At 43.3% G+C, this 23,413-nt stretch overlaps 2 protein-coding genes across 5 annotated transcripts in view; one reads left to right on the forward strand and one right to left on the reverse strand.

The window, feature by feature from the left end:
* The first annotated feature begins 49 nt into the window (after positions 1-49).
* Positions 50-21,773, forward strand: ZBTB5 (zinc finger and BTB domain containing 5). Of its 3 annotated transcripts, none has more exons than XM_006143743.3 (2): positions 50-202; positions 19,529-21,773. In XM_006143743.3, the coding sequence occupies exon 2, from the start codon at positions 19,533-19,535 to the stop codon at positions 21,561-21,563; it is 2,031 nt and encodes a 676-aa protein (XP_006143805.1). In that variant the 5' UTR covers positions 50-202; positions 19,529-19,532; the 3' UTR covers positions 21,564-21,773. The 3 variants fall into 3 exon arrangements, with proteins under 3 accessions (XP_006143805.1, XP_006143804.1, XP_014441503.1); XM_006143742.3 differs by lacking the exon at positions 50-202 and adding an exon at positions 235-1,567; XM_014586017.2 differs by lacking the exon at positions 50-202 and adding an exon at positions 18,166-18,745.
* The window catches only part of GRHPR (glyoxylate and hydroxypyruvate reductase), a 17,491-nt gene continuing 14,541 nt past the window's right edge, over positions 20,464-23,413 (reverse strand). Inside the window, exon 10 of one of the 2 annotated variants that reach the window (XM_006143741.3) lies at positions 20,464-20,595. The gene's annotated coding sequence lies outside the window, so the exon portion shown is untranslated. Of the gene's footprint in view, positions 20,596-21,229; positions 21,303-23,413 lie in introns of those variants that run through there. The other variant, XM_006143740.3, reaches the window with a different exon arrangement.

Consider the following 23,413-nt stretch of genomic DNA (forward strand, 5'->3'; position numbering starts at 1 on the left):
TGTTCTCAGAGTGCGGCGGAGAACCGCTGAAGGAGCTGAGGGACGAGAGGAGGCCTGGGCTGGGGGTGGGGTGGTGGAAGGGGTAGGAAGTCCCATCACTGAGAAGCCAGTCTGGACGTTCCGCCTCCTCCGACATTGTAGGGTCCGATCCACGAGGGGTCACCGCCTCCTCCTGCGAGAAGGGGGGCGGAGCCCAGCTCAGGTGAGGCGACCCTGTCAGCGAGAGTCGTGATGGCGCGCGCGGGCGCGCTCACGCGGAGACGGTTGAGCACCAGGGTCGCGCCAAGGTGTCGGGGAGCGCGCAGATACGTACTGCTGTCCCCCGCCTACCCTGCCTGTCTTTCTAAGGGGTATTGTTACCCTTCGGATCGCAGGGGCCAGGCGGGTGGGAGGCGGGCTCTTCTGCGCAGGCGTCCCCGGTGTCCCGACGCCAGGCTGTCTGCCGGGTGGGGCGGGGGCTCCTGCCCCTGCGGGTCTCTGGCTCGATACGTAGGTTAGCGGGAAGGGGTGGGAAAGGCCCTCGGACCAACAGCCTGGCGGATGCACAGAGAACGCGCTGTCCTGCGGGATGGGGTCGGATGGTGTCCTTGCCCCCACCCTGGGTCTTGAGCTTCGAGGTTTTATTCACCAGAGCAAGGCCACAGGCAGCCTGGAATTGGGAGCCGGCGGCAGCCCCTGGAGCAGTGAAGTCAGTGTTTCGGAATGCCCCAACTTGTTTTGAGAGGACTAGAGTGTTTACTAGGCATTTATTGAATGCCCATTATTCTAAGCTTCCTGCAAGGAGCTGTGGGGGATGCAGTGGTAAGACTCTGCCGTTCCATCTTTCCCCTGTTTGGAGGACAGATTTGTACATACATACTAATAGAAGGCAGTGTATTAAAGGGGGATGAAGGTTTTTATTCTTCCCAAATGGCCACTTATACAGTATTAAAAGGCCATTTATTATTGTCAATCTGCATTTTGGCATAATGGAGGGTTCTGTAGAAGCTAATGTCTGAATAGAAGAAATCCTAAATATTTAATTTTGGGGAAAAAGTTTTAGGTAAAGGCACTGTAGTCTTGGTTACTAGTTAGTATACTGCAGTTTCGAATTAATAGCAGAAAACCTTCACCTTCAAGAACTGAAGCAAGAACATTTCTAACGTGTATTAATACACAGTAATACTAGGTAGCAGATACTGCGTCCATTTCGATCTTTAGAGGTTGAACAGAATGCTGTGCCTTAGTCATCAGTAGTGACATGTCCTTGTATGGGCTGTTGTTCCTTAGATAATTTTTAAAAGGTGGACTGAGCTCTTCATTCCCCCTGCCCCCCCAACACACACACACAGTGGAGAACTTCCTTTTCATTTGCTAAAGTCTTACATTTCTGTGGTGAGGATGGTTGGCAGTAAGTTGAAGGAGTGGGAAGGGAAGAGACCAGATGGGGAGAGGAGAATGAAATTTAAACAACAGCCTCCTAAACCAAAGCAAGGCCTTCTACTATTGCTTTAACCCTTCTGGAAATCTCAGCAAACTTGGGAAGACTGACCTGGCCACCACAGCAGCCGGCTTGGTGACCTGTCAGGTAAGATGAACTGGTTGGGGACCTGTTCGGGGCCCTTGGGTTTTGCAGAATAAATGGACCAGAACTTTTTGAAGTCCTAAGTCTACTTGTTTTTTGGAGATTTATCTTTTTTCCTCTAAACGTTGTGTCAAAATAGAAGTTTTAGTTAGCTGGGGATGCTGGGAAGCTAGTTTTTGGTTAATTGATGTGTCGAACAAAATTCTGAAAATGTTAAGATTTGGAGAAACAAAGCATTTTATAGTGGGCTGTTTTCCTAAAGTTTAGGTTCAGAGCTCTCAAAAGAGACTCACCAGATTCTCACAAGTGGAAGTAATAAAAATAAATTCTTTGGATTCCAAAAGGCGTGTAAATGTTTTAATATTTAAAGTACTTAGCATGAATTATATAAAACTGGAGACAATTTTGTGTGGCCAGCAAGACTGACAAAATTTGCTTGTAGTGCTGACACTGAATCTTGAGTCTGTCTGAAATCTTGGAAAGGAAAAAAATAACCCAAGATATTGAGTTAGCTTTCAACTTTTATGTTTTAAAATGTACATTGTAACTACTTTCCCCCCTCTCAATTTAAAGCATAGGATTTTATCTTTTATTGTACTTAGCATATTCAAAAAGCGGGTGTTATATAGTAGAGCCAGTTTTTGTTACTGTAGTAGTCGGTGGGATGGAATGTAACACTACACTGCACCTTTTGTCTATGAAGTGAATGTCTCATAGGCTAAAAGACCAGCTGTTTCTGAGTGAACGATTGATCTTTACAGTTGTGTTCATCCTTTTCATCACTGAATAGTTGCTTGTAATTTTAAGATCCAGTTTTGTTTCTTTTTTTTGAGGGGTGGCTTTTATTAATTGTGCATATAGATACTAAAAGCTTTGATTCATCTTCTTGAGGGATTAGAAATTGTGTTAAGAGTATTTGTTGTAATATAAGAGATATAGGTAGATTTTTTTTAGTACCAAGCTTATTTTACTTGTAGATAACTTTCCTTCTGATCTTCTACCACATTTGAATGCTGTGTTTAAAAGTTCCATTATTTCCTTGGTTCTAAAACACATTTTCACGTTTTCCTTGAAGTCAGGATGCCATAAGTAAACCTTATTTCTTAGCTTAACTGACAAGCCTTTTTTTTTTTTTCTTTCCTAGTTTCACATGAAATAATATATTTTCTGATCACTGGCACCTTAGATATAAAAAAATTGAGTACAACTAAAGGACTTTTGTACCCAGTGAATGAATTCTAATTCTAAAAACTGAATTTTCCAGATCTGTCTTTGTGCTCTGGAGAAAGTTTGTTATTGAGAAGAAGCCTAATAGAGTGATATTTTTTTCTTATATAAGTGAAAATTAACAAATAAAATGTTTGTGTTACAAGCTAAAGGATTACTAAATGGTGAACTTACTTTTTAGAAATTATACTTGGCAGTTTGTTACTCTGTGGACTCGATAACAGAGGTTTACAAATGCTTTACTTCCATCTTAAGTTTAAAATGATTAGGGTTAATTGCTTCCCACCTATTTTTTTTCTGAACATGATATTGTTAACATGGTGTAATTGATTTTTCAATACATCTCAGTCAATTATAATTTAAAATCCACTCAACCATCTTCCTCTACAAATACAAGGCTTTCACCTTTGTTATCCTGTTGTAGTCTACTGCAAAAGGGATTTATGGAATAAGAACAAGGAAAAAATACCCCACTCTTTGGGGATTCAGTTATGAGTGAAACCCCGAAATGCTACGGAAATCTGAACACATGCCTTGTATTCTTTATTTTGCTTGGATGGTCAAAAGCAACTCAGCAGGTCAAGTTGTTGATTTGATAAATGATTCCAGAAGTGAAAAAATACACTGCTTTGAAAATAAACTTGGCATAAGAAATGAATTAAATCCATCTTCTCTACTGAAAAGGCACCATCAATATTGTGTGTGCGGTACTTTGGCATGGCTTTCTATCTTTTTTTTAAAACTCATTTTATTTATTATTATCATTTTAAAATATCATTTATTTATATATCATTTGCTATGGGGCATGCATGCTCACCAGAGCGAGACAGAGAATGAAAGCAAGAAAGCAAGCTACCAGGTCGAGGACTAAACCATAGTCAGCCGCATGGGTGTCCAGCGCCTTAACCACCATGCCACCTGCTGGCCCCAGCATGGCTTTCTAATTGATAAAAGTTTAGTATTTTTCCATTAAGGCAAGTGTGTTTCTTTTTTTCTTTCTTTTTGTTTGCTAGAAGGCACATGTACCTGCCAGAGAGAGAGAGACAGGGGAAAGTATCCCCCATGGGGCATGGTCTTGCATAGTCTCTTCTCCATTTCTCTTCCCTTTTTGGATTTTGGGCACATGGACCCCACATGTTTCTCAGGTCCAGGACTGAAAGCCAAGCTTCACCATGTGAGATCCAGCTGCCTTAACCACTATGCCTTGGAGCTGGCCCAGGATAAGTTTCTTGATCTGTCATGGGTAAAAGTTAATGAAAGCTATCTTTTTTTTTTTTAATTAGTGAAAAGGTTTTGGGAGATGGCAACTGGGATCGGTGACAGGCAACATTTTCTCTTAAGAATTATTTTATTTAACTTTATTTATTTACTTACCTATTTTAATATGGCCAGAGAGGGACAGAGCAAGAGAGAGAAAGGGAATATGAAAAAGCAAGCCACCAAGTCCAGGACATGAACTGTGGTTGTCCATGTGGGAGTGTCCAGCACCTTTACCGCCACACCACTTTCTAGTCCCTTAACTTTATTTATTTACTTACCTATTTTAATATGGCCAGAGAGGGACAGAGCAAGAGAGAGAAAGGGAATATGAAAAAGCAAGCCACCAGGTCCAGGACTCAAACTGTGGTTGGCCACATGGGAGCCTAGCGCGCTTAACCACTAGGCCACCTGCCGGTCCCCCACAACATTTTCTAATAGAAAATATATTTAGACTTAATTGGATATTAAAATAGATATAGTCTTGAGGTCAGCAGGTGGCATGGTGGTTAAGGCACCAAATTCCCACATGGCCAACTACAGTTCGAGTCCTAGACCCAGTGGCTTAAAAATCATGCCGGGCATGTGTGCATGCGTGTCCAAAATCCTGACAGGAGGATGGAGGAGAAGGGATTGCAGCATGGCCATTCCTCCCAGGGGGTGATTTCTCACATTACCTCTAGAAAGCACATACACCCTATGGCAAAAACCTAAAAAAAGAAATAAAGAAATAGTCTCTGGTCTATAAGCAACTGAAAGGAGCTATTAGTGGCTAGTTTCTGTAGACTTTTGAATATCTTACTTTTTTAGAATTATTTATTTAATTTTGTTTATTATTATTTTTATTTTTTAATTTGCCCAGAGAGAGACAGAAAGGGAAAGCAAGAAAGCAAGCTACGAGGTCCAGGATTCAAACCACAATCAGCCACGTGAAAGTCCAACACCTCAACCACTACACCATCTGCTGGCCCCGACTTTTGGATAACTTTGCAAAGCTTTTGTGATCTTTAAAAGTTTGAATTAGCTAAAGATATTCTTTAATTAGTCAGCTGGCTAGCTTTTTAAAATTCCCTTTAAATTTTAGCAAAATACAGTTAGAGGGAAAGGAACATTTCTAGGAAGTTACTGTGCAAACATAACGTTCTGAACATGATAAAGCAGTACAATTTGCCTTACGTTATTTCGCAGTTTAACTGAATTGCTTTCAGACTCTGTCCTGTACTGGCTGCCTTGGGTGTGGGTCTTTCCAACAGCACTGCACTGATAGCTACTGCCCTGACTATACCCTCAATGTTTTGGGCAGACCTAGATTTTCCTCTTGTAACAGCAAATGGCCCTGCTGCCAGAAAGGTATCTTGTCATCCTCTCCTCCTCAAAGTTCTGATCCTTGATTTTTTTTGGCACCAGCCTGATGGATGGCAGGGTTGGGAAGGAACCAATGGCAAGGGATAGTGGAAGAAAGGACAACGTTCATCCTATATCCTCCTGACCTTCCCAACTGAGGACTTTTAGCAGGAGTGAAAACTTGACAGTGTGGTCTAGGGTAGAAGCAGGTGGCATTGGCAGCAATGAGAATTTGAGTTCAAGAAGATGAGAAGGAAAAACTGCCCTGTCACCTCTTACATATCTGTTGCCCAAAGGTTCTCTTCCTGCACTACCACTTTACACACCTGTCTTTCACTCTCACCTCCCGTTTTTTGATCCTGATCCTGCTTTTCAGCTCCATTTCTTTTCTACCTCCAGTCCCCCAGTCCTTCTTCCTAGACTTTATTCACTTTCACAATAGTGTCTCAATAATCTCATCAGGAGTATCTGAGTACTGGAAAGCCATCAAGCTCACAGTGACAGATAACAAGCGTTCTAAAATTCTGATTTTCACCTGAAAGTTGGAATTTTATCATTGAAAACACACACTACAAGTTGTTTTCATTAAAGTTACAGGCTCACTTTATTTTCAAGAAAGTTTCCTGCCAAACTTTGTCATTTTTTTCCAGTAAAAATAATATTTTATGAAAAAGCAATGAATTCAATTCACAACTCAAAAATTACATACATGCTTTCCTTGAGGCAATTTTGTATTTCAGTATACAGCACAGTGACTTAAGGTGTACTTTCCATTTCATCATCTGTAATAGTTAAAAAGACAAAGTCTCAAGAATCAGTACGTACGGGCGCGTGTGCGTGCGTACCCAAGATCCTGAGAGGAGAATGGAGGAGAAGGGATTGCGGCGTGGCCATCCCCCCCGGGGGATGATTTCCTGCTTTCTGTCTTTCTGTCTCTCTCTGTCTGTCTGGCAAGTGCACGCGCCCTGCGGGAAAAGCAACGCGCCCTTTAGCAAAACCCTCACAAAAAAAAAAAAAAAAGAAAAAAAAAGAAAAAATGAATCAATACCTAATAACGGTAACAATGAGAAGGGAAGGCTAGGTCACTGATGGAGTTGCATTCTTACAGTAGTGTTTTGTCCAGCACAGACATCAGAGATGGCATTCTGACCAGATTGCTACTGCTGTCTATCTTAGTTTCTGCCCAGGCCAAGCTCAGATATCCAGCCTTCCTATCAATTCTATGATCAGACCAGTAGCTTTCAGTAAATACTTGTATGCATAAGTTAACTAGGATCAGTTTCTCTTGCTGAAACCAAGACTTCTGAGAAGCATTAAAATGATGAGTTTAAGGGGTCAGCAGATGGCATAGTGGTTAAAGTGCTGGACTCCCATGTAGTTAACCACAGTTCAAGTCCTGGACCTGGCAACTTGAAACATGCTGGCATGTGTCATGCATGCCCCAAATCCCAACAGGAGAATGGAGAAGGGATTGCAGCGTGGCAATGCCCCAGGCAGTTGAGTTCTTGCTTTCTGTCTGGCGAGCACATGTGCTCTATGGCAAAAAAAACTCTTAAAAAAAAGATGGATAAAAAAAAAAAAAGATTAAGGCTGTATCAAGTGGTTCACCTGAGTGTTATTAGAGAAATTAAATGTGGTGCAATCACAATTAATAGTAATCTGTGAAATGTGGTACATCTATTTAAAACTCTATTGCTATCCAAAATAGCACCTGTGAGTTGCCCAGATGCAGTAGTGCATAGTGCTCCACAGCCTAGAACCACAGGGGAGACTTTGGTTCAATTTTCAGTCCAACCAGAAGACTGGGCATTGTAGCGTGTATAATCCTGGCAACTCAGGGAGACTGAGGCAGGGGATTTGCAGGCTCAAGGTTGGCCTGGGCAGCATACCAAGACTGTGTCTGAAAAAGCTTGCCATGGCGGTCACCTATAGGTCCAGCTGAGGGGCTGAGGCTGGAGGATTGTGAGATGGTGAGACCCTGTTTTTTTAAAAAAGGAAGTTGTCTGAAAAGTTATGAGTCTTCAAAATCATGTGCCTCACGGTTAACATTTTTGATGATTTATAATCATTAATATTAGTTATGGGGGCTAGCAGGTGACATGTTGGTTAGGGCGCTGGACTCACACATGGCTGAATGTGGTTTGAGTTCCAGACCTGGTGGCTCCTTTCTCACATTCTCTCTTTCTCTCCGTATCTCTCTGGTGAGCACACATGCCCTGTAGCAAAATTTAAAAAAAAATGATGATTAAATTAAATAATTCTTTTTAAAAATGCTCACATATTAGTTATGACCATTCCCTAACCAATACCTATCTTTCTAGCCATACTTAATTCCAGCCAAACTAGGCACATTGCATCAATACCCTCCCCACCTTTTCCTACTTTGTAATGGGGGTATTTGTGTATGTCTTATTTCCATTAAATATCTCTTACTGCTGTGCCATATAAATCTGTGCTCTGCAGCACTTAACCTTGAAGAAAGTAAGCACTTTAAAACTTTAAATGAAGGAGTGGCAGGTGTTATGGTGGTTGAGGCACTGAACTCCCACATGGCCAATAGCCATTCGAGTTCCAGACCTGAGGGCTTGCTTTCTCTCTGTCTCTTTCTGGTCAAGTTAAAAAATAATAATAATAATAAAATTAAGTAACTATTTTTTTAAAAAAAGAAAAAAGTGTTAAATGAATAAATTTGTATATGCCAGATACACACGTAGCCTTGGACCGTTGCGATTCCAGGGCCTGGTAGCCCCTCCACCGCATGACTTCAAACTGCTGTGCCTCTTGTTTTCTTCAGTGGGTCAGCTGTCTCTTTTGGCAGCTGTCACTAGATCTCAGTTAAGCAGCTGCCCCTTGTACTCATTCTAGAGTTTCTGTTGCTCTTCTTCAGTCAGAGAACTAGAAAAACTTTTTATCTTGTTTGTTAAAACAAAAAACTGTCTGAGGGGTTGAGGGACTTTTCCTATAAGGAAGTCTTTTGTATATGGGCTCTGATCCTTGTTTGTTGTATTCTAAGACCTTTTCCGAGTTTTGCTGACTTTACAAATAGTTGAGATTCTTATAAAAGTGATTACTGAGTGTTACATCTTACCTATAAAGACAGCCAAAGTTTCAAGAAATAATTTACTCAAAAAGCATTTAGAGTTTTTGCTAGGAATATAAGTAGGGCACTGATACTTTTTCTTATTCAAACTGAATCATGATGTTCTAGGTCAGTTTTATACCTAGGGATTTTATGCTAGAAAACTGTAATACTTATTTACTGGAGGGTGGCAGAGTGAGGAGAGTGGGAGCATAGGGTGAGATAGTAAGGGCTTCTGGTGTTAGTCTGACGTTCTCAGTCATGCTCATCTTTAGTCACTAATAGATTTCTCTGTTTTACTTTTTTTTTTTTGGAGAGATTTTTGCTATAGGGCGCATGCACTCGCCGGACAGACAGAGAGAGATATAGAGACAGAAAGCGAGAAATCACCCCCCAGGGGGGATGGTCACGCCGCAATCCTTTCTCCTCCATTCTCCTCTCGGGATCTTGGGCACGCACGCACATGCGCCCGGCGTGAGTTTTAAGCCACCGGGTCTGGGACGCGAACTGCGGTTGACTACGTGGGAGTCCAGCGACATAGCCATTACGCTAACTGCTGGTTCCCTAGATTTCTCTGTTTTAAAGACCTACTGTGTTCGGTTTCTGAATCAGCCCTGATAGAGCAGAACCAGAGGGATGGTGACTTTAGGCATGCTGACAGATCTGGCACCTGGAGTTAACTCTGGTACCTGTAAGCCCATTAGCCCTAGCCATCTCATACTTTCCATTTTGTTGGTTAAATCAGATTAGTGGATGGATGTCCCAAGACTCCGCTGGGCCAGACTTGGAGTCGTGTCAGAAACCATATGTTGGGGTTTGGAGGCACAAGTGGAGGAGTGCTTCTGGGCAAGCCTGGGCCACAGAGGAGGCCCAGGTTTTGATGCTGAACCTAGGTGAACAGGCTAGGCACTGTGGTGTAAACTTGGTCTTAGCTGGTGGTCTTAGCTCACTAGGTTTGGACAGGGGATTGCAACATGGCAAGAACCTGTCAAAATGCCTATCCCCACCTCCCTATCCTCTTTCTCTGATTTGAAAAAAAAAAATACACACACACACATACACACACATATACATGTATGTATGTATGTGTGTGTGTATGTGTGTGTGTGTGTATATATATGTGTATGTATATATATATATATATATACACACACATATATTTTCCAATTCTCAGATTTTTCTCATATAACATCACTTTTTAGCGCTCTGCATTCTTTCTTCCTTCCTCATAGCCCTTGAGTTCATGTGAGTTATGCCAGCCTCCTTTACATATAATCATGTTAGGTGGACTCATCAGCAGCCAGTCTTTGACTGTAGATGTAAGAATAGAAAGACCCTCCCTCTTCCCCAGCACAATCAGAGGTAGGAGTGGGTGAGTCTGTAAGTTCAGTGTGAAAGCTCCATCTGGTGCTTTGGATTTTGAGCCTGTGATGCCATTACTGAAGGAACTGTGTGGTAGTACCTCAAAGAGATTCTTCTATTGGGCCACTGTGATTGAGGGTTTTGCCTGTTCTTCAAAGCTCTTTCGGTTGGTATTCATTTCTGAGCCTGATTTTTCAGTCTCCCAAGTCCTCGAGCTCTCAGACAGCCTTCTAATTAGCCTGGCTAATCTTTTGCTCAAGCCAGAATTGGGCGCGGTTGATTATAACTGCCTTGGGCTGGCCCTGTAGCCTAATGGTTAAGGGAGCTGGATCCCACAAGGCCAACTGCAATTTGAATCCTAACGCAGTGACTTGAGAAATATTCTGGATGTGTATGTGCGTGCCCACCTCCCTCTTCCTCTCTGTCTCTTTCTGGTGAGCCTAAGTATCCTCTGGCTGTTAAAAGAAAAAAAAATGCTTTAATTGATAGGCTATCATAACTATAGCTATCTAGCTGTCCACATTTTATTAGGCCATATGATGTATTTTTCTATGCAAAAATGTACCATGACTTTCCTTATGACCCACTAATAACCTGATTTCTTTGGGCCAAAAAGCTCAATTGAGATAGTGTGTTATGATAAATTATTTTGTTGGTGACTTTTGTTAAAACAATATTTGCTGACTTTTACTACAGTCGGCTGTTAACACTAAGTAGCATCTTAGAATCAAAGAAAGAAATTAAGATTTCTTGTTGACCTAGTGGTTATGGGATGGCGGTCAGGGATTGGGAATCAAATGTATGTTATGTAAATATGCCAGAAGATCCTTTACAAGCAGACAGTAACATTTCTTTATCCATATGGTTACATATCACACTGTTCTTTAGTGTCACCAGCTACGCGTAGCAGATACTTTTAGGCTCAGACCACATCCCTTTGATCCTTTTTACTGGTTCTGTGCACCCGTCCTGCAGCTTCTGTATGTTTTTACATTTAATGGCTTACGCCTATGGCTTTTTCAAGGACTGCCTCTCGGTGACTGGTATAACGTTGTGCATGGACCCAGAGAGCTGGAAGTGCCTGGCAATTTACATCCCTTGGGAAGGCTTCTGACTGTTGACTGACTGATGCCGGGCTGTAAAAGACCAGTTCCTTTGCCCTGAAGTGGCTCAAACTTGTAGGCATTATTTGTACTCTATAGCTCCCCAGCTAGATCAGGCAAAGGCTGGGATTTTGCACCAGATCACACTCTTGCCTCATTGCTACTGCTCCGCTCCTCCTCCCCATCCCCCAGATTCTCCTGGGAGTACCTCCTTGATAAATCACTTGCACTTTAATCCTTTTTCTTGTGGCCTACTTTTGGGAAACCCTAGGACAGTGTGAGTGTAAGCCGCCTTCATATTCATAGTCTTTTTAATCACTTCTGGACATTATAGTCAAACCCTGTTATTTCCTACTAGTTCTTAGAACACTAACTTTTGGCACTTTGGAATGGCCAAATATGTATTTAAGATGACATTAGTATGTCAGCTGCATTTTTTGTTTGTTTGTTTGCTTCGTTTATTACCTCATGACTGTTTTATCTTTTTTTGGGGGAGGGGGGTTGGTTTTTTTTCTTTTGCTATAGGGCATGTGCGCTCGCCAGAAAGACAGGAAGCGAGAAATCATCCCCCAGGGGTATGGCCCTGCCGCAATTCTTTCCCCTCCATTCTCCTCTCGGGGTCTTGGGCACACACACGCGCCCAGCGTCAGTTTAAGCCACCAGGTCTGGGACTCGAACTGCAGTCAGCTACGTGGGAGTTCAGTGACATAGCCATTATGCTAAATGCTGGTCCCTGGCTGTTTTATCCTTAATTGAATTATATTTGTGTTACTGGACATTAAATAGTTTATCTTTTTTGTGGTTCCTTTTTTGAAAAATGATATTTTTAATTGACACATAATAGTTATACATTTATGAGATGCCGTATGGTTTTTAGTACATAAATACAATGTATAATGATCATATCAGGGTAATAAACATAGCCATCATCTCAAACATTTATCATTACTTCATGTTGACAACAGTCAAAATCCTCTCTTCCATCTGTTTTAAAATACACATTAAATGGAACCAGCAGATGGCTTAATGGTTATGTTGCCGGACTCCAACGTAATTGACCGAGGTTTGAGTCCTGTACCCGGAGGCTTAAAACACATGCTTGGTGTTTGTGTGTGAGTGCCCAAAATCCTGAGAGGGAAATGGAAGAGAAAAGGATTGCAGTGTGACTGTCCCTCCTGGGGGCTACTTTCTCTCTCTTAAAAAAAATGTATATGTACACCTACATTAAATAATATTTTTCTGACAATTTTGCCAGAGGGTGTATGCGCTCAATGTGGAGAGGGAGAAAACACCCCCAGTAGGGCATGATCGTGGCACAACTCCTTCTCTTCCATTTCTTCATATTACTGGGATTTGTGCTACACATGGACACATACCTGGCATGTCTTTCAGGTGCTGGGTCTGGGACTCAAACCATGGAGTCTACCATGTGGGATCCAACTCCCTCAACCACCAGGTCATGGGGCTAGCCCACATTAAATAGTTATTAACTATGATTACTTTATTATTCCATAATACTCTAGAATTTATTTCTTTTATCTTACTGCAATTTTGTATCTGTTAACCAAGTTCTTACCTTCCCAGCTTCTGGTATCCATCATTACACTCCCCACTTCTAATGGGATCAAATCTTGTAGTTTCCACAAGTGAGTTAGGACATGCAACATTTGTCTTTTTGTGCTTGGTTTATTTAATGTAGCATAATTTTCTTTTTTAAAAATAACTATTATTTTTATTTTATTTATAATTATAAGATAAGATTTCATCCTTTTTTATGACTGAATAATATTCCACTTTGTGTGTATGCCGCATTTTAATTTTATTTTTTAAAATTGTGTGTGCATGGTTTTTAGACAGGGACTTGTGTCACAGTTTTTCTACCTCAGCCTCCCAAGTCGGTGGCATGATAGGCAGATGCTGCCACAACCAGCTTTTTAGGGTAGGCCAGGAATTGAACCTGGGCCTCTTACAGCCCCAGTCTATTGAGCAGTAGCATCACACAAGGGCTACCAGGACTGGGTCCTCTTGTTTATATGGCACATTTTCTTTACCCACTCATCTGTTGATGGACACTTTGGTGGATTCCATATCTTGGGTATTGTGACTAGTGCTGCAAAAAATACGGGAATGTAGCTGTTTCTTCAGTGTACTGTAAATAGCTCATCTTAAAAGTCAGTGCAAGGCCAGCAGGTGGTATGGTAGTTAAGGGTGCTGGACTCCCACATGGCCAACCGTGGTTTAAGTCCTAGACCTGGTGGCTTGCTCGCTTGCTCTCCCCCCCACCCCGGTCAAATTAAAAATGAATAAATAAGGTTAAATAAAATAATTCTGTTTAAAAAAAAAAAGTCAGTGCAGACACAGCAGTAGGTTGCCCTTCTCTATCATGAATTGTCTCATGGATTCATTCAGAAAGATCGGTTAGTGTTTACTATGTTTAATTGCATTGCCTGGCAAATGATATAGTGACTACTTCAATATTGCATCATAGGAAGCCTTCTATCCTAACATGGTTTAAATAACATAAGAGTCTTTCCTCTAGGGACCAGCAGTTAGCATAATGGCTATGTTGCTGGATTCCCACGTAGTCGACTGCGGTTTGTGTCCCGGACCCGGTGGCTTAAAACTCATGCCAGGCTCGTGTGCATGCGTGCCCAAGATCCCGAGAGGAGAATGGAGGAGAAGGGATTGCGGCGTGGCCATCCCCCCTGGGGGGTGATTTCTCACTTTCTGTCTCTCTGTCTCTGTCTCTATCTGTTTGGCGAGCGCATGCGACCTATAGGAAAAACCTCTAAAAAAAAAGTCTTTCCCTTAACATTTTTTTTTTTGAGAGGTTTTTTTTTTTTTTTTTTGCTATAGGGTGCATGCGCTCGCCAGAAAGAGAGACAGAGAGATAGAAAGTGAGAAATCACCTCCCAGGGGGATGACCACGACACAATCCCTTCTCTTCCATTCTTCTCTTAGGATCTTGGGCACACGTGTACACATGCTTGGCCACCGGGTCCAGAACTCGAACCACGGTCAACTACATGGGAGTCCCACAACATAGCCATTATGCCAACTGCTGGTCCCCCTGATGTGTTTTTTAAGCCACTGGTCTGAAACTCAACTTGTGCAATTAGCCATGTGGGATCCAACCACCTTTACCACTATGCCACTGGCTGGCCCACCAATAGTTTTCTTGTTTCCTGAATAGTCTTTCTTTTTTTTTTTTAAAAGGTCGGCTGTGGAGGTACAGTCTGTAGGACAGCACTGCACAATGTTAAAGCCATATGGGACACCCAGTTTCAGATTCCAGGTTGACATGAACACATTGAGCTCATGCCTGTGATCTTTATGGCTGGAAGGGGAAAAGGAAGATTGTGTCATGGCAAGGCCACACTCAGGATTCTTATCTGTCTCTCTCTAACTCAAGAAACAAAGGAAATAAACAAATAAAATAACGGGACCAGCAGATGGCATGATCATTGTGTCACTGAATTCTCACATGGCCAACCACCATTCGAGTCCCAAGTGGCTTGAAAATTATGCCATGCGTGTATGCGTGTCCAAAGTCCTGGGAGGAGAAGGGATTTTGGTGTGCTCCACCCCCATCCCACCCCCACCCCCGCCGAGATGAGGTCTCACTTTTGCTCTCACCATTTCTGTCTGTCTGTCTCTCTCTCTGGTGAGCACACCATATGGCAAAAACCTTAAAAAAAAATACATACTTATTTCATGGATGGGCTACTCTGAGGATGTTAATTTCAGAACAGTTATGTTTTTACCCCTTAGTTTTTTAGGATTTTTGCTTTAGGGCAAAGTAGAGAGACAGTGAGAGAGAAGGTAAGAAATCATCCCCCCAGAGGGGATGTCCAAGTCTCCCTTCTCTTCCATTCTCCTGGGATTTGGGGCACGCATGCATATACACCGGTGTGATGTTCAAGCCCCCAAGACTGGAACCACGGTCCAACATGTGGGAGTCCAGCACCTTAACCACCTAATGGTCTCCCTTTTTTCCTTTTTATTTCTTAAGTGACAGACAGATCTTCAGGAGGGTCTTCATGCCGCAGTTCAGCCTCAGCCATCTTGAGAACATGGGCACTTATGTGCCCTAAGTACTCAGGGAGGTTTCCAGTTGCAAACCTGGATGCTCCCCTTGTGGGACAGCTTCGCAGTGTTGTGTTTTGTTGCTGCTCCACCATCTGGCTGGCTGCCAGCTTTCTTTTGCCCTGTTTCTTCCAAATGCATTTTTCCTTTTTGTTTGGGACTTTGTCATTTATGTTAGAGGTTTTTTTCTTCTAGTTTGTGGTGACCTTAACTGTTCATACTTAAGATTGAATCACTGATTGGAAACTGAGTGGACGGGTGGGCTTTGAGAATTAGTAATTATTAGGTCATCGGGAAAGTCGTGATGTATTTTTCTGTACAAAAATGCATCATGACTTTCCCAACAATCCAAAAGATGGGAACCCAAGTGTTCTATTGGAGAGACTCCTCAAACATTAGCGTCCCTAGAGAGGAATCTCTGGTCTCTCTTGGGAAATGTGAACCTTACTGTAGTCTTCTAACTGCTAAGTAGACAGATTGCAGTTGGGAAGTGGAGCGGATGTCTTGTCTTGTATATGCAGATTTTAACTTAAAGCTTCAGTTTTCAGTGTAGTAATTGACCCCCGCCTGAGGTACTCATCTGGTATTCTGACTCCTGAGTTTCTGTGGTTCAACCTCTAAGCCCTACAGAAGAAGGAGGCTTTTTCCTCCAGAAGCCCTTCCACATTCCCTACCCCTGTCAGAGGAGGTGCACCTGCCTTTGTCTCCAATGGCACTTTGTGTTTCCCCTATCATAGCACCTACAATACATTGTTGTTGTTGCGTGTTTATTTGTCCCTTCTGAGGGCAGGGATTGGATATATCTGTTGATCATTTTCTCTAGTATTAGGCACAGGAGATCTTCAGTCTGCGCGTTTATATCCTGGGGCTTAGCCATTAGATTCAGTCTAACTCAGATAGCAGAAGACAAGAGGTTCGTTATCTGGAGAAGGTGAAATGGGGTTTTAACTGGTGGCTCCTTTAGCTTCTACAGAGCCCTTGGGCAGAGTGCATCAAGGACTGTCCTTTGGGGGTCATTGACCTTTTCTCTAACTACATAATGAGGGTCTGTCATGAGTTCTAGTCAAGGATAGAAACTTCGAATCATCCGTCGCATAGGTCCTAGAAAGTGTAGCAGTTTCTTGGACAAGGAAGTTCTTCCTTCTAATGAATCCAGAAGATGAAAATGTACAGTTTTTTTTTTTTTGTACAGATGTTTAATGGTTCTAAACTCAGCATTGGAAAATGGTTCATTCATGGACTTTTCTCTTTTTTCTCCTTTTAACTTTTAGTATGAAAAATTTAGAATATACATAATAAATTTTTGAGACAAATCCCACACATCCTGTCATTTCATCTATAAATATTTTCATCTCTTTAAAAAATAAAGTCCTGGGGACCAGATGGTGGTGCAGGGGTAAAACATGATGCAAGGCTGACTCACATGGGAAAGTTGCTATTCCAAGTCTGGAGACCTCCAAGCTTGCCGGGCACACGTATCCATGGTCCAGTGCTGGCTGAGGCTGGAGTGGATCAAAGCGTTGGGGCCCTGTAGGAGTTGCTGGATCTCTCTCTTTATCTGTCTCTCTCAGCCATGACATAAATAAACTTAAAAAAAAAAAAAAGTTCATGAATGGCCTGCCAATGGCATTGTAGTTAAAGTAGCTTGGATCCCACATGGCCAACTACACAGTTTGAGTCCCAGATCTGCAGCTTAAAAAACACGCCAGGAACATGTGGATGCATGCCCAAAATCCCAAATGGAGATTGGAGGAGAAGGAATTGCTTTCCCCTGAGGGATGATTTCTCATTTTCCTTCTCTCTGTCTGTCTCTGGCAAGTACACACCCTATAGCACAAACTAAAAACAAAAACAACAAAAAGTTCATGAAGAAAACGGAATTAAAGTATGAGTTCATTTTGAAGTAAAATCATAATACTATTATCACACTAAGGAAAAAACTGCAGTAATTCTTCATGTTATCATGTTATCAAAAATATATGTGATGTTCTAGTTTTGTAGAAGCCATACAGTTCCAAATGGACTCTTAAAAAATAGTTTGGAAGTTGGGACCAGCAGTTAGCGTAATGGCTATGTCACTGGACTCCCACATAGTTGACCGTGGTTCGCGTCCCGGACCCAGTGGCTTAAAACTCACGCCAGGCGCGTATGCGTGTGTGCCCAAGATCCCGAGAGGAGAATGGAGAAGGGATTGCGGCGTGACCATCCCCCCTGGGGGGTGATTTCTCGCTTTCTGTCTCTATGTCTCTCTCTGTCTGTCTGGCGAGCGCATGCGCCCTACAGTGAAAATCTCTCAAAAAAAAAAACGTAGTTTGGAAGTTGGTCCTGCGGCCTTGTAAAGACACTGAATCCTACCTGGCCAACTGTATGGTTCAAACTCTGGACCTAGTGACCTTAAAAACATTCCAGGTCGGGACCAGCAGTTAGCGTAATGGCTATGTCACTGGACTCCCACATAGTTGACCGTGGTTCGCGTCCCGGACCCAGTGGCTTAAAACTCACGCCAGGCGCGTATGCGTGTGTGCCCAAGATCCCGAGAGGAGAATGGAGAAGGGATTGCGGCGTGACCATCCCCCCTGGGGGGTGATTTCTCGCTTTCTGTCTCTATGTCTCTCTCTGGCTGGCTGGCAAGTGCACACACCCTATAGTGAAAACCTCTCCAAAAAAAAAAAAAAATTCCAGGCACACGTGCATGGGTGCCCCAGATCCCAAAAGGGTGAGAAATGGAGAAGAGGGATTGTAGCATGATCATACTCTACCAGAGGTGGATAGGTGCTTTCTTCCTCTCCCTCTTTCTGTCTCTATATGGAGAGCACATGTGCCCTCTGGCTTATAAACAAAAAAAGAAAAAGTGGTTTGGGACCAAGCTTGTTCATTTCTTTTTCTTCTTCTTCTTCTTTTTTTTTTTTAAGAGATTTTTGCTGTAGGGCACATTGCCTGTGCTTTCTGGAGAGACAGAAAGCAATAAATCACCTCCCAGGGGGGATGGCCATGTCGTAATCCCTTCTCCATTCTCTCAGGGTTTTGGGCATGCATGCACACACACTCAACATGATTTTAAGCTGCTAGGTCCAGGACTTGAACCCTGGTTGACTACATAGGAGTCCAGCAACATAACCATTATGCCATCTGCTGGTCCCCATTTTTTGTTTTTCTGTAACTATTTTTTCAAAGTATACTTAATTGAGCTTTCTTAAGGTATAATATACATAACATAAAATTCCCTGTAAATATTTTAGTAAATTTATGAGCTGTGCAACTATGATCACAATCTAACTTTAAAACATTTCTGTCACTCCTCCCCCCAAAAAATTTCTCTTCCATTTTGCATTTATCCCTCAATCCCATGCCTAGACCCAGGTAACCATGATTTACTCTCTTAATAGATTCATCTTTCTGTGTCTGTGAAACTTTTTTTTTTAATTAGACTTTTATCCAACCCTCCTGTTTTGGCCTCACCTTCACTCCACTTCCTCTGGCACCTGGGCAGCCAGTTCCTGAGCCTTTGCACGGTGAGGGAGTGGGGAGTTATATGTGTCAGGTTATTTGTCTACTGCCAATTTAGGATTTAGCTTTTCAGGTGTGTTAATTCAGTTAGCATCTACTCTCCTCTTCAGCTTCCAAAATGCTATTGATGTCTGGTCATTCTTTTTTCTTTTTGATTGCCAGGAGGTGCATGCACTTACCTGAGAGAGACAGAAGGAAGGGGGAAAGCCCAATGAGGTGCGGTCATGCCACAATCCTGTCTCTGTTTCTCCGTTCTGTTGGGTTCTTGGGCAAACACACATGCCTGGCATGTTTTTCAAGCTTCTGGGTCTGGATTCATACCATAGAGCCAGCCATGTGGGATCTGACTCCCTTAGGCACCAGGCCACAGGGCCAGTCCCCTATTCTTTTCTTTTTTTGGTGGGTTTATACATTTAAAACAAAACAATAAACCTCTAAAACTGTAGTGCCTTTCCAAGAGGATTTCAGTAATGGAATGCAGACATTAAGAGTTCATATGGGCAGATGGATGTATGCCCTCTACTACCGGTTATAACTGGAGCCCCCTCCCCACCCCCCCATGTGTATTGATGTGTCCTTCTCACTTGAGGTTGCTAAGACTGAAATTTCTTGGTCTTGTTTTGTTTTTTGTTCTTTTTTTTTTTTTTTTCATTGTTTTCAGGGAACACAGAATTCTAACAAACATCTGTGTGCCATCACCCTCACAAGGGTTTTCTTTAACATAAACCTTCGGTATACAAGTGGTTCCCATGAAGAATGAAGGGTAGCTTGTAAATAGCCAGTAGCAAAGCCCATATATGTGCACGCTTCCTGGGCTGATAACTAAATTGGCATTTGCTCCTTACTTGACAAACTCTTAATGTATGTGCCCATCCTCAGAAATATCATAAGCTTTAAAAGGTCTAAGCTTGGCCCTCCATGCCTCTCTGCTGCACCCTTTGTCTTCTTTGACTCAACACTTTCTAAGTCTTAACATTTTCTTTTTTGCTTTTCCTGTAGGATCATGGATTTTCCTGGTCACTTTGAACAGATCTTCCAGCAACTAAACTACCAGAGACTACATGGCCAGCTCTGTGATTGTGTCATCGTAGTGGGGAACAGACATTTTAAAGCCCACCGCTCCGTGCTGGCGGCATGCAGCACACACTTCCGAGCCCTGTTCTCAGTGGCAGAGGGAGATCAAACCATGAACATGATCCAGCTGGATAGCGAGGTAGTGACAGCAGAGGCCTTTGCTGCACTGATCGACATGATGTACACCTCCACCCTCATGCTGGGGGAGAGCAATGTTATGGATGTCTTATTGGCAGCCTCTCACCTGCATTTGAACTCTGTTGTTAAGGCATGTAAACATTACTTGACCACAAGGACGCTGCCCATGTCTCCTCCCAGTGAGCGTGTTCAGGAGCAGAGTGCCCGCATGCAGCGCTCCTTTATGCTACAGCAACTGGGACTAAGCATTGTGAGCTCAGCCCTCAATTCCAGCCAGAGTGGCGAGGAGCAGCCAGCTCCCATGAGCTCGTCCATGCGGGGTAACCTGGACCAGCGGACACCCTTCCCCATGAGGCGCCTCCACAAGCGCAAGCAGTCTGCGGAGGAGCGGGCCAGACAGCGCCTCCGAGCCCCCATGGATGAGTCTACCATTTCTGATGTTGCCCCAGAGAATGGGCCTTCAGGGGTCCATTCTAGGGAGGAGTTCTTTTCACCAGATTCTCTGAAAATTGTGGATAATCCTAAAGCTGATGGAATGAACGACAACCAGGAAGATGGTACCATCATGTTTGACCAGACTTATGGTGCTCAGGAAGATGCCCAGGTGCCCAGCCAGTCTGACAACAGTGCTGGCAACATGGCACAATTGTCCATGGCCTCCCGTGCAACTCAAGTTGAGGATCATTTTGAGCAGGAAGCTGCAACTGAGAAAAATGGTTTTCAGTGTGAAAATCCTGAGGTTGGCCTTGGTGAGAAGGAGCACATGAGAGTGGTGGTAAAATCTGAGCCTCTGAGCTCGCCTGAGCCTCAGGATGAGGTGAGCGATGTGACTTCACAGGCAGAAGGCAGCGAATCTGTGGAAGTGGAAGGAGTCGTGGTCAGTGCTGAGAAGATAGACCTCAGCCCTGAAAGCAGTGACCGGAGCTTTTCAGATCCCCAGTCTAGCACGGACAGGGTGGGTGACATCCACATTCTGGAAGTCACAAATAACCTAGAACATAAGTCCACTTTTAGTATTTCAAATTTTCTTAACAAGAGCAGAGGAAGTAACTTTAATGCAAATCAGAACAATGATGACAATATCCCAAACACCACTAGTGACTGCAGGCTGGAGGGTGAGGCCCCTTATTTGTTGAGTCCAGAGATTGGGCCTGCAGGTGGGCCCTCCTCTGCCCCTGGCTCCCATGTGGAGAACCCATTTAGTGAGCCTGCAGACTCCCACTTTGTTAGGCCCATGCAGGAGGTGATGGGCCTGCCATGTGTGCAGACTTCAGGCTACCAAGGAGAACAGTTCGGGATGGATTTTTCCAGGTCTGGGTTGGGCCTTCACTCTTCCTTCTCCAGGGTTATGATGGGTTCCCCCAGAGGAGGAACCAGTAACTTTCCATACTACCGCCGCATAGCTCCCAAAATGCCAGTTGTAACTTCTGTCAGGAGCTCACAGATCCCAGAAAACTCTGCTAGTTCTCAGCTAATGATGAATGGGGCCACATCCTCATTCGAAAATGGCCATCCTTCACAGCCTGGTCCCCCACAGTTGACCAGGGCATCTGCTGATGTCCTGTCAAAGTGCAAGAAGGCCTTATCAGAGCACAATGTCTTGGTTGTAGAGGGAGCTCGCAAATATGCCTGCAAAATCTGCTGCAAAACTTTTCTGACCTTGACAGATTGCAAAAAGCACATCCGTGTTCACACAGGTGAAAAGCCCTACGCCTGCCTGAAGTGTGGCAAGAGGTTCAGTCAGTCGAGCCATCTGTATAAACACTCAAAGACGACCTGCCTGCGCTGGCAGAGCAGCAACCTCCCCAGCACTTTGCTCTAACTGTGTGTCCCCGTGACACAACACTGAGGCCAGTTGCGGGACCGAAACTAACATCTCTCCTGGTAGGCGGTTAATGCCAGAAAGCTTGAGACTCTGGCTGCCCAGTGGCTCTAGCCAATTTCCTCAGCAAACAGGTGAACTGTAGCACTTGTGCCGCTGCACTTCGAGTGGAAGGCACACTTGGGAGAGGGATGCGATCCCTGACACGGAGTTCTTTTATAGGGTTGAGCGATAGTCATAAAAATAGTTTGTAATTGATGTTGTTTTAAGTGGCACATTTAAAAATTGAAGTGCAAAAAACAAATTTTTTTAGCAATTTTTGTAAAACTCTGTGAAGCATTTAATTAAATTTCCTATACCCTCTGATGGGAATATTATGTCCCTGTACAGTGATGCAAAACGCACTTATGTATAACTAGTGGCGACTTGGTGCCAGTCTGAGAGGAAGGCCCTCAAGGACATGCCTGTCTGCTGCAAATGCTTTAAAGTGTATCATGAGCTCGTCCTAGGCCTCAGAAAGTCCTGTATTCTTTATTTTTGTCTGATTTGCAGTCACAGCCACTGCACTTAGATGGTGCTGACACTGGGTCCAGAGCGAACGCTCTCGGATTATTAGGTGTATATACTTTTGAATACATCACTGTTGGATAGATGTTAACGGTTTTTTTCTGGTTTTAAAAACAGTTGTAAATGGAGTATGTACTTGTAGGGAGTGACAAGTAAGATATTGTTTCTGTTTGTGCCGTTTTAGCAGTATTTTAACCAATGTGTATTACAGATGTTACAATTCCATGTTTGGAAGTCAGAAAAGAGCTAGTGTTTGTCTTTGTTATGATGTGGAGTCATGCTTTGTGGGTTCTTTCATGGCACATTTACCTTTGCTTCATCCAGACATCGAGGGCCAGTCCAGTCTGACACGTCCCACCCAAGGACAAGCCTGTTCTCCAGTGCATTTCTTCACACTCCCAAGGCCCCTGTGACATCTCCCCCAGGCTAGATTACTGTTCTCAGATACAAACCAAAACTAATGCCCCCATGGGTTTTATTTCTATTATATGCTGTTTTAAAAGTACTGACCTTAAATTTTTTATTGTTGTTGATATGTCAACCCAATACAATGTTTAACATTTTTTGCTTTAGTGTTTGTGGATAGATACCTTTCAGGCTTTATAAGAGTTAGGCACCTCATAGCATAGAAGTAAGTTACTAAGGAGCTTCCAAGACTGTGAGAGAGGCATTGGGATCACTGCCCTGGGCCTCTCTGGACCCTGCTTCCCCAGTCCCACCTTGCTGTCCCTGGCACTGTGCCATTAGGGCTGTTGGTGGCATATGTGCTAGGCCAAGCACTGGCTCTTAGGTATCCAGGGTAACAGCACAGGTTAATGCATCTCTGTAGAACTCATAAAGTCAGTTTAATTCATACATGAACATGAGTTCATTTTATTTTTTTATACAGCTTTCTTAAGATGTACCAAACCATTGTGCATAACTCGGAGAAATTATTCTCTTATTAAGAAAGCTACATATTTATATGTAGCCTAAAACAAAATCTCTTAATTTAGTATATGCAGTTATAGACCTGTGGATAAGTCCACAGTGTTCTAACAGGCTTGGCATTGCCTATGGACTGGTTTCCAGTTCATCATTAGCAGGTGTGTTCTGACGTGCTGTGAGGGTACACTCCCCCCGACCCCTCCACATGTAGGGACCAATGTGTTGTGAGATTAATCTTGGGAGTCAGGCAGGTTAGCATGAAAACAAGAGGCCCTCCCTGGGCCAGAGAGAGGTGTCAGTGACACAGATAGGGGAGTGGCAGGCCCCCTCTGTGGAGGGGGGGGGGGCAGGGGGCT

Source organism: Tupaia chinensis, unplaced genomic scaffold, assembly GCF_000334495.1.
Source record: "Tupaia chinensis unplaced genomic scaffold, TupChi_1.0 Scaffold000104_1, whole genome shotgun sequence".
NCBI lineage: Eukaryota > Metazoa > Chordata > Mammalia > Scandentia > Tupaiidae > Tupaia > Tupaia belangeri.

What these genes read in the sequence shown, in the direction of transcription:
- ZBTB5 (XM_014586017.2), top strand. Translation starts at nt 18,648, where the DNA reads ATGCTATTGATGTCTGGTCATTCTTTTTTCTTTTTGATTGCCAGGAGG. An exon ending in AAGGGGGAAAGCCCAATGAG is followed by an intron (nt 18,746 to 19,528) that starts GTGCGGTCATGC and finishes CTTTTCCTGTAG; the next exon opens with GATCATGGATTTTCCTGGTC.